This window comes from Coregonus lavaretus, assembly GCF_964263955.1.
Source record: "Coregonus lavaretus genome assembly, chromosome: 25".
NCBI lineage: Eukaryota > Metazoa > Chordata > Actinopteri > Salmoniformes > Salmonidae > Coregonus > Coregonus lavaretus.
In genome coordinates, this window is record NC_140012.1 from 39,236,612 (window position 1) to 39,246,123 (window position 9,512).

General features: G+C 46.6%; 1 protein-coding gene across 7 annotated transcripts; it reads right to left on the minus strand.

The window, feature by feature from the left end:
- Positions 1-798: 798 nt before the first annotated feature.
- On the minus strand, positions 799-8,505 carry LOC311101225 (suppressor of cytokine signaling 3-like). 7 transcript variants are annotated; one of them, XR_014609899.1, is made up of 4 exons: positions 6,869-8,505; positions 6,030-6,571; positions 4,504-5,775; positions 2,438-4,471 (listed from the first exon to the last, which is right to left on the minus strand). XR_014609899.1 is itself a non-coding variant. In XM_084142338.1 (3 exons), the coding sequence occupies exons 2-3, from the start codon at positions 6,156-6,158 to the stop codon at positions 5,167-5,169; spliced, it is 738 nt and encodes a 245-aa protein (XP_083998464.1). In that variant the 5' UTR covers positions 6,159-6,571; positions 8,140-8,500; the 3' UTR covers positions 2,438-5,166. The 7 variants fall into 7 exon arrangements, 3 of the variants coding, with proteins under 3 accessions (XP_083998462.1, XP_083998464.1, XP_083998463.1); XR_014609900.1 differs by having other exon boundaries at positions 8,140-8,500; XR_014609901.1 differs by having other exon boundaries at positions 6,030-7,045; positions 8,140-8,500.
- Positions 8,506-9,512: the final 1,007 nt, after the last annotated feature.

A 9,512-nucleotide genomic window follows, 5' to 3' on the forward strand; every position in this document is an offset into this window, starting at 1 on the left:
TTTATACTGATAACAAGTTCATACAGGTAACGAGTGGAGGACAGCGGAGCCTCTTAAAGAAGAAGTTACAGGTCTGTGAGAGCCAGAAATCTTGTTTGTTTGTAGGTGACCAAATACTTATTTTCCACCATAATTTGCAAATAAATTCATTAAAAATCGTACAATGTGATTTTCTGGATTTTTTTTCCTCAATTTGTCTGTCATAGTTGACGTGTACCTATGATGAAAATTACAGGCCTCTCTCATCTTTTTAAGTGGGAGAACTTGCACAATTGGTGGCTGACTAAATACTTTTTTTCCCCACTGTACACCTTCTACCCACTGTTAACCACAGACCATCATAAATCTCTCCCAAATGGAACCTTTCACCTCTCTGACCTCACATACACTGATTCTCTCTGACCCCCCTCACCTCTTTCTCTCTCTCTCTCTCTCTCTCTCTCACACACACACACACACACACTACAGTTCAGTACACTGCACATGACCAGATAAATGTTTCACGTGTACCCAATACAGCAAATTTGCAAGTGTTAAAATATCGGTGTTGAGGTAAAAAGTGTTGTGAGTGTTATATCTGAGAGTTGATTCTAGTGGGGTTAACACCAGGGGGTTAACACCAGTGGGATTTAAATTGACACCACGTGTGTTAATTGAATTGCACACATAGAACCAGACAGACAGACAGAACAATAGACAGACAGACAGACAGACAGACAGACAGACAGACAGACAGACAGACAGACAGACAGACAGACAGACGTGTACCTACATAAATGAAGGTACAAAGAGAATCGGTTCAATTTGGTAAAAATAGTGCTTTTTAATATAAAGTATTGAAATATCTTAGAAATATAAATATGTGCAAAGTTCCTTTATTCATTTCTTTTGTAATGCTTTTAGTTTTTTTTAGTTCCAGATAGTTGAGCTTGCACTGTCTGCCAGTCTAGTGGCGAGGTTATGAGCAGTCTTTATAAAAGACGAGTACTTCACATGTAGCTGGGCTGTGGAGACACATGTAAACATTATGTTGATAGTAAATGTTAAAAATGACAAATGTTGATCTTCTACTAACTAGACTTCTATCAGGAAGACATGGATTCAGCTTAACACTACATCATCATCAAAATCATTATTATCACGTCTTCGTCAACATCATCATCTTCTTCATCACTATCATCAATATCATCATAATCTTCATCAACAAAATGAAGGGTTTGTCATCGTCTCTGTGGTCTGAAAACAATCTCTAACCTCTCCCCCCTCATCCAGCCTCACCCCTACTTGTCTTCCTCACTCTTCCTCCCCCTCGACGTCTGACTGACTACAGACTATGTTCTGCTTCAGTTGTTGTTGTTTCTGGCTGTGTCTCAAATGGCGCCCTATTTCCTATAGTGAACTACTTTTGACCAGAGTCCACAGGGTCCCAAAGTAATGCACTATAAAGGGAATAGGTTGCTATTTGGGATACACCCGTTGTTGTTTCTGCCTGCCTGCCTGCCCCCTGGGACTATAATAAGATCCACTGTTAGCTTTGGTTGTCTGCCAGGGCTTTTGTCTGATTAACAACGGTCTGCTCAGACTCACTGTCACAACTCCTGTTCTCAGAGAGAGATGTGGGGACAGAGAGAGAGATGTGGGGACAGAGAGAGAGAGAGAGATGTGGGGACAGAGAGAGAGAGAGATGTGGGGACAGAGATGTGGGGACAGAGAGAGAGAGATGTGGGGACAGAGAGAGAGAGAGAGATGTGGGGACAGAGAGAGAGAGAGAGAGAGAGAGAGAGAGAGAGAGAGAGAGACAGAGAGAGAGAGAGATGTGGGGGGGACAGAGAGAGAGAGAGAGGTGGGGGACACACAGAGAGAGAGAGAGAGAGAGATGTGGGGGACACAGAGAGAGAGAGAGAGAGAGAGATGTGGGTGACACACAGAGATAGAGAGATGTGGGGACAGAGAGAGAGATGTGGGGACAGAGAGATGGGGGACAGAGAGAGAGAGAGATGTGGGGACAGAGAGAGAGATGTGGGGGGGGGACAGAGAGAGATGTGGGGGGACAGAGAGAGAGAGAGATGTGGGGGGGACAGAGAGAGAGATGTGGGGGGAACAGAGAGAGAGAGATGTGGGGGGACAGAGAGAGAGAGATGTGGGGGGACAGAGAGAGAGAGAGATGTGGGGGGACAGAGAGAGAGAGAGATGTGGGGGGTACAGAGAGAGAGAGAGATGTGGGGGGACAGAGAGAGAGATGTTGGGGGACAGAGAGAGAGAGATGTGGGGGGGGACAGACAGAGAGAGAGAGAGAGAGAGAGAGAGAGATGTGGGGGGAGACAGAGAGAGAGAGAGATGTGGGGGGGGCAGAGAGAGATGTGGGGGGGACAGAGAGAAAGAGAGAGATGTGGGGTGGGGGACAGAGCGAGAGAGATGTGGGGGGGGGACAGAGAGAGAGAGAGAGATGTGGGGGGGGGGGACAGAGAAAGAGAGAGCGAGAGAGAGAGCGAGAGAGAGCGAGAGAGAGAGACAGGGTCACCTCCATCACATCCTGACAGAAGAGCTACCAAAGCTGCGGTATAGCTGTATGTACAGTTGACATACACACATACATAAAGTTTACATACACCTTCGCTAAATACATTTAAACTCAGTTTTTCACAATTCCTGACATTTAATCCTAGTAAAAATTCCCTGTTTTAGGTCAGTTAGGATCACCACTTTATCTTAAGAATGTGAAATGTTAGAATAATACTAGAGAGAATGATTAATTTAAGATTTTATTACTTTCATCACATTCCCAGTGGGTCAGAAGTTTACATACACTCAATTAGTATTTGGTAGCATTGCCTTTCAATTGTTTAACTTGGGTCAAATGTTTCGGGTAGCCTTCCACAAGCTTCCCACAATAAGTTGGGTGAATTTTGGCCCATTCCTCCTGACAGAGCTGGTGTAACTGCGTGAGGTTTGTAGGCCTCCTTGCTCGCACACGCTTTTTCAGTTCTGCCCACAAATGTTCTATAGGATTGAGGTCAGGGCTTTGTGATGGCCACTCCAATACCTTGACTTTGTTGTCCTTAAGCCATTTTGCCACAACTTTGGAAGTATGCTTGGGGTCATTGTCCATTTGGAAGACCCATTTGCGACCAAGCTTTAACTTCCTGACTGAAGTCTTGAGATGTTGCTTCAATATATCCACATCATTTTCCTTCCTCGTGATGCCATCTATTTTGTGAAGTGCACCAGTACCTCCTGCAGCAAAGCACCCCCACAGCATGATGCTGCCACCCCCATGCTTCACGGTTGGGATGGTGTTCTTCGGCTTGCAAGCGTCCCCCCTTTTCCTCCAAACATAATGATGGTCATTATGGCCAAACAGTTCTATTTTTGTTTCATCAGACCAGAGGACATTTCTCCAAAAAGTACGATCTTTGTCCCCATGTGCAGTTGCAAACCGTAGTCTGGCTTTTTTATGGCTGTTTTGGAGCAGTGGCTTCTTCCTTGCTGAGCGGTCTTTCAGGTTATGTCGATATAGGACTCGTTTTACTGTGGATATAGATACTTTTGTACCGGTTTCCTCCAGCATCTTCACAAGGTCCTTTGCTGTTGTTCTGGGATTGATTTGCACTTTTCGCACCAAAGTACGTTAATCTCTAGGAGACAGAACGCGTCTCCTTCCTGAGCGGTATGACGGCTGCGTGGTCCCATGGTGTTTATACTTGCAAACTATTGTTTGTACAGATGAACGTGGTACCTTTAGGCATTTGGAAATTGCTCCCAAGGATGAACCAGACTTGTGGAGGTCTACCATTTTTTTCCTGAGGTCTTGGCTGATTTATTTTGATTTTCCCATGATGTCAAGCAAATAGGCACTGAGTTTGAAGGTAGGCCTTGAAATTAATCCACAGGTGCACCTCCAATTGACTAAAATAGCCTATCTAAAGCTTCTAAAGTCATGACATAATTTTCTGGAATTTTACAAGCTGTTTAAAGGCACAGTCAACTTAGTGTATGTAAACTTCTGACCCACTGGAATTGTGATACAGTGAATTCTAAGTGAAATAATCAGTCTGTAAACAATTGTTGGAAAAATTACTTGTGTCATGCACAAAGTAGATGTCCTTACCGACTTGCCAAAACTATAGTTTGTTAACAAGAAATGTGTGGAGTGGTTGAAATACGAGTTTTAATGACTCCAACCTAAGTGTATGTAAACTTCAGACTTTTTTTTTTTTTTTGCAGACGACTTACATGAGTAATTAGGGTTAAGTGCCTTGCTTAAGGGCACATCGACAGATTTTTCACCTAGTCGGCTCGGGGATTAGAACCAGCGACCTTTCGGCTACTGTATGAGTGTAAGTCGCTTTGGATAAAAGCGTCTGCTAAATGGCATATTATATTATTATATTATACTGGCACAACACTCTTACCCACTAAGCTACCTGCCGCCACTTCAACTGTATGCCTGTGTGTGTATGTGTGTTTCTGTCTATGTGTGTGAGGCTAGTGGCTGTCTTCAGCCTATGTGTGTGTGTGTGTGTCTTTGTGTATGAGTCTAGTGGCTGTTGTCAGCCATGATCCCTCACACCTTCCTATGAGGCTATGCTAGTTGGCATGCAGCTGTGGAAATGTGTACGACACCATGCACACAAACACATTCACTCTGCTATGGGCCCCTCGTTTGACATTCACTGCCATTCTCCCCTCTCTCTCTCTCTCCCCCTCCCTCTCTCAGTCCAGTGAGCCCATTTTACATGTCAGACAGGAGAAAGAGGAGGAGAGGAAAGCTTCTGCTGATCAATAGAGAGAGCTGTTCCTCAGCCACAGCAGCACAGCAAACCCACAGGCAACCTTCTGACAACACTCCTAAAGCCACTGCTAAAGTGTGTGTGTGTGCACGTTCACTGTCTGCATTATCAACCTTTCATTTTAATATTTTTGACTACCCAATCACAGCTTCTGCTGGGAGAACGACTCACTGTCTGACAGGGCAACAACCTTTGACCCCCAGCGTTTTCCTGACTCCCATTGACAGTCTCTCCAGGAGAGGAGTATCCATGGTTACCTATATGAGGCTCCACTTGATAGGAAAACAGTGGCATCGATCTAGGATCAGCTTACCCTCTCCAAATCCTATCCTCAACTGTTAAGACGGGGAAACCCCCAAACTGAACTGTGTGTGTGTTAGATGGGAGCATCGTACTCCGCCAAGAAGTCTCTGAGTGTGTGAGGGAGCTGGTGTGTGTTGGGGGGGTCCGGGCCCCCCGGGTGTCCGTTCAGGGTCCTTCTACACAGGTGCTGGAGGGAGGACAGGGAGGAGGGGAGGGGTCGACTCAACTCCAACGGAACCTTCTCTCCCCCTGAGTGGATCAGATACAAACTCCCCGTCCCCACAGTCTCCCCCGCAGCCGCAGCCATGCCTCCCCCCGTCCTTACCCCTGCCACGGCCTCCCCCTCTCCTCCTCCTCCTGCTTCTCCTCCTCCTCCTCCACCACCTCCCTCCTTCCCCATGTAGTGTCCAATCAGTTTGAGCACACAGTCGAAACGTGGGGGCGTGTGCGTGCAGCAGGGGTCGGGCTGCAGGTAAAAGCTTCCCCCCTGGCTGTGGATCCGGAGGTTCTTGGTCCCGCGGGACGTCTGGACCGACAGTGTGAAGAAGTAGTGGTGGTCAGAGGAGTCTCGGACCAGGAAGGTCCCGGGGGGCTGGGAGCGGAGCAGAGCACTGGCCTCACGACCACCCACCGCACCCCAGTAGAACCCACTCTCCTGTAACTTACGCACCGCACACAGCACCTGGAACAGGGGGAAGAATAGGTTTTAATATAACAATTTATAACAATTGTTTTATCAATGCTAAGTAGGTACATTAACTATACACACAGCACCTGGCAGAGGAACCATAATATATGATGCTGTAATGATAACAACTAAACACACCACCTGAGACTGGGAGAGGAATATTGATGATGGTTAGCATTTAGTAAGAGGCTAGCTAGTTTGCCTATAGTACACGATGAGCTGTCACATGATGACATTATTGAACTGGCCTGTTGGTAGTGTCCGCGCGAGCTGAAGGGTTTGTAGCGTAGGGAGGGCACGTCTGACTCCTGACCTCTGGCCTCTGGGTGGGTAACGCTGCTCATGGCTGGGGGGTCGTGCCTGCTATGGGTTACCATGGCGCCCTGACCCCCCCGCTCGGCTCGCTGACCGAGGGGTGGGGGGTCCAGAGCAGGGAGGGGGGAGGGAGAGGATGGGGGAGGAGAGGGAAGAAGGGGTGAGGAGGGAGAAGGGGAGGGTGTGAGTTGTGATGGAGGTGGGGAGGAGGGGAGAGGACGTGAGGGGGGAGGGGAGGAGGAAGGGAGGGGACGTGAGGGGGGAAGGGAGGAGGATGGGTGAGGACGTGAGGGGAGGAGAAGGGGAGAGGACGTGAGGAAGGAGGGGAGGAGGAGGGGTGAGGACGTGAGGGGGGGAGGAGGGGAGAGGACGTGAGGGGGGAGGGGAGGAGGAGGGGAGCGGACGTGTTTCCCAGAGTGAACACACTGAGGAGCAGTCCAGCGAGGACCTCAGAGAGACCACCCACTGCAGACAGCTGCAGAGAGAGAGAGTGAGAGAGAGAGTTATTTTGTCTATTGAAAACACTTCTAAAGGTATGAAGTATACTTCACTGTGTTCATTCACAACAAACCGTGTTTATATATACAGTGCATTCGGAAAGTATTCAGACCTCTTCACTTTTCCACATTTTGTTACATTACAGCCTTATTCTAAAATGGATTAAATAATTAAAAATCCTCATCAATCTACACACAATACCCCATAATCACAAAGCAAAAACAGGTTTTTAGAATTTTTTGGATAAATGATTACAAATAAAATACAGAAATACCTTATTTACAGAAATACTCCTCAGTACCCCCCACCCCCCCTCAGAGATCCTGCAGGTGAAGAAGCCTGATGTGGAGGTCCTGGGCTGGCGTGGTTAAACGTGGTCTGGGGTTGTCAGACTGGTTCGACATACTGCCAAATTCTCTAAAAGGACCTTGGCAATTCTCTGACAACAGCTCTGGTGGACATTTCTGCAGTCAGCATTACAATTGCACGCTCCCTCAAAACTTGAAACATCTGTGGTATTGTCTTGTGTGACAAAACTGCACATTTTAAAGTGGCCTTTTATTGTCCCAGCACAAGATGCACCAGTGTAACGATCATGCTGTTTAATCAGCTTCTTGATATGCCACACCTGTCAGGTGGATGGATTATCTTGGCAAAGGAGAAATGCTCACTAACAGGGACTTAAACAAATTTGTGTGTATGGAACATTTCTGGGATTTTATATTTCAGCTCATGAAACATGGGCCCAACACTTTACATGTTGCATTTATATTTTTGTTCAGTGTAGATACATTATAGGCTGTAATAAACAGGTCAAACTCTCTTCTTCTTCTGTCTCTCTCTCTCTCTCCCGTATACAGTCAGATGATTCAATTGCCTTCGATCGCGCGCACCCCCCGGGGGGATTCTCAGTAAACCGGGTTATTATGAATGAGTCCAGGTTCATTCTGAATAAATAACCTCATTCCCATGCAGCCTGCTCGAGCCAGCAGAGCGGCTATGGTTCTCCGGTTTCACGGTAAATAGGCTACCCCGGGTGGGTCTGGTCTGACCGTCTCACTGTGCTGCTGATCGTTGCATTTGGAGCGAGACGGAACGTGCCCGGCACCATAATGGATGGATCTTTATTCTCCAGGACCGGCTCTTGTTGTTACTCGAAGCGGCGCCATAACTGCCCGCTCTGCATCTGCTAAACACGGTCTCCGTCTGAGCCGAGCTTAAGCCCCTTCCAGGCACAGAATAGAAACATGACTTACAACGAAAACGCAGAAATAGACAATGCTATCTGAAATAAGGAGAATGAGTAGTCTATATAGCCTAGTGTGTGTCCCAAATATAGTACTGTTCTGCATTGCGCCATTAAAGCCTGCTGTTCGTGCTGGCTCCCTGGGATGTTTTAGAGAGGCAATTGCTCTAGCCCAAAAAGCTCCCCAATCGCCATTATGATAACGTTTTGCCCAATTGCATAATGCACACATGCAGTAGGCTATTTTACGCACCATGGAGTAACGGTCAAAGCCCTGGGTATGGAGCCTGTTTATTTACCTTGGAGATGGTTCCTGACTCGGGCTCCAGCGTTCCTCTCCGGGGGGAGAAAATATCCAAAGTCCCCGAATGTCTCCGTGTTAAATAATTTATTAACTTGGTCATTAACCCCGGCCTCTTCTAACCGACGGAGGAACGTGTCGGTAGGCTATTGTCTGTTAAGACCTCGGCGTCCTCTTCACCCCCCTTCTCTCTATCTCTCTTTCTTTATTCTCTCTCAATTCAATTCAAAGGGCTTTATTGGCATGGGAAACATGTTTACATTACCAAAGCAAGTGAAATAGATCATAAACACAAGGCAAATAAACAATACTCTCTCTCTCTCTCTCCATTCTCTATCCAGTAAACGGAGGTAGTTGTGTTACAGCGACCAACGACTAGTCTATAGAGCTGATATTCGTAAGGCTCCACCTCCCCAGCTCCGAAGTTCTTCCAGTAAATACACACACACACACACACACACACACACACACACACACACACACACACACACACACACACACACACACACACATAATAATCAGTGTGTTACCTTCTTTTACAGGGCGATTCCCGGATTGGCTGGTGAGTCCTCCCTTTCCCCACTCCGACAAGATGAAACAGATGAAGACGTTTATTTACCCTTGAGGAAAACCATAATTCCTGACTGACAACTAACCTACATTGTACTCATTTAGCAGAAACACTTATCCAGAGCAAGTAGGGTTAAGTGCCTTGCTCAAGGGCACATTTACATAGTTTTGCCTAGATGGCTTGAGGATACGAACCAGCAACCTTTCAGTTACCGGCCCAAAACTCTCAACCACTAGCCTGCTGCTGACTGCACTGATAAACTTACTTGCCAACAGTAGGCCTAGGCCATAATTTAGATAAGGAACCCAACTTAGGGTAGCGTCCCAGCTAGCACATAACGTTCTGAGAACCTTAGAGCTTGGTGAGAGCGTGGTTGACTTATGGTTATTTTGCATACAACCTTCCCACAAGACTCTGGGAATGGTACAGGATAGTTGCTCGGCTTTGAACATTCTCAGGACATTTAAGGAACTTAACAAAAAAACTTTAATTTCTTGGTATTTCATTACTTTAACAGAACATTTCCTAAAAGTTCAAACATGGTTACAGGGCAGCAGTTAGCCTAGCGTTTAAGAGCGTTGGGCCAGTAACCGAAAGGTTGCTGGTTTGAATCCCCGAGCCGACTAGGTGAAAAATCTGTAATTGTGCCCTTGAGCAAAGCACTTAACCCTAATTGTTCCTGTAAGTCGCTCTGTATAAGAGCGTCTGCTAAAATTTTATGTAAATGTTAGTAATGTTCTAGGAACGTTCTCCAACTGGTTTTACATTGGGAATGTTCTCAAATAGTTCAAAGAACATTA

What these genes read in the sequence shown, in the direction of transcription:
- LOC311101225 (XM_084142336.1), bottom strand. Translation starts at nt 2,527, where the DNA reads ATGGAGGTGACCCTGTCTCTCTCTCTCGCTCTCTCTCGCTCTCTCTCT.